Below are 986 nucleotides of genomic sequence, written 5' to 3'. Positions count from 1 at the left end.
ATCGATCCTCCCTCCTGCTGGATGCCGCCTCCCTTGCCGATGTTCTTGACGATGGCCTCAAATCCGTTCTTGCTGTCGGCGTGATACTTGACGATGCGCGTCGAACCATCGGGCTCATCCAGAGTGTACTCTCCCTTGACGACATCTCCGTCCCGGACTTCCCACTGGCTCTTGTGGTCACCGGTGTGATAGTCCTTCACTCCGTACTCGAACTTGTACTTCGGATAGGCGTAAAAGTCCTTGCCTTCGTATCCACCGATGCCTCCGCCGCCGATGCCGCCCTCGAAGCCACCGCCGATACCGCCCTCGAAACCACCCTGCATTAAAGGAGCATTACTTGAGAGCCATCCAGGATTGTCGCACCCTGTCGTATATACCTGTTCTCCTCCGAAACCGCCACCAATTCCTCCGCCAATGCCACCACCACCGCTGCCGCCGTAGTACTTGTACGGGATGTGCTTCACCTCGCTGACGAATCCGTGGTGCTCGTAGGCCAGACAGACCCCGGCCACGGTCAGCACCACGATTACCGCCGAAAACTGCATCATTTTCACGCTGATCCTCTCGGTTTGACTTGCACTGGAACCCCGACGGTGTCTAGGCCTGACTGATACCGAGTGCTGGCTGAAGGATTCGCTTTTATACCTCAATCATCTAGACTAACCCCTCCACTCCAAGCGGTGCCGATTTGCGTTCCTAGGATCCTAGGCGTCTGCCAAAGTTTTCACCCGCCGAAGGTGGCGTCCATTTCTTCACCGAACCCGGCGGGCGGCCCACCGTTCAAGGTTCTCTACGACTGAGCGCATCCGCATGGCTGGCGTGTGCCCCAATCACGTGTGCACCGCGCGCTCTCGTCTAATCGAATTGAACTGCCTCTCGTGGCGATCGACGGTGCAATCCCCGCGGTAGGGTCGCCCCTAGCACGGCCATCGCGGGTGCTGCCAGGCGTACTTTGTGTACACAGCGTGGCCCTATAAGCTTCAAAA

At 58.0% G+C, this 986-nt stretch overlaps 1 protein-coding gene across 1 annotated transcript; it reads right to left on the bottom strand.

Annotated features, from left to right (window-relative positions):
- Positions 1–8: 8 nt before the first annotated feature.
- Positions 9–545, bottom strand: LOC128277240 (adult-specific cuticular protein ACP-20-like; the record flags this gene model as incomplete). The annotated part of the gene is made up of 2 exons (XM_053015681.1): positions 378–545; positions 9–317 (listed from the first exon to the last, which is right to left on the bottom strand). Coding segments are annotated over exons 1-2 (477 nt in total), but the record flags the coding sequence as incomplete, so codon positions are not given.
- Positions 546–986: the final 441 nt, after the last annotated feature.

This window comes from Anopheles cruzii, unplaced genomic scaffold (assembly GCF_943734635.1).
Source record: "Anopheles cruzii unplaced genomic scaffold, idAnoCruzAS_RS32_06 scaffold04897_ctg1, whole genome shotgun sequence".
In the NCBI taxonomy this organism is placed as follows: Eukaryota; Metazoa; Arthropoda; class Insecta; order Diptera; family Culicidae; genus Anopheles; species Anopheles cruzii.
This window is presented reverse-complemented; position numbering and strand designations above follow the sequence as displayed.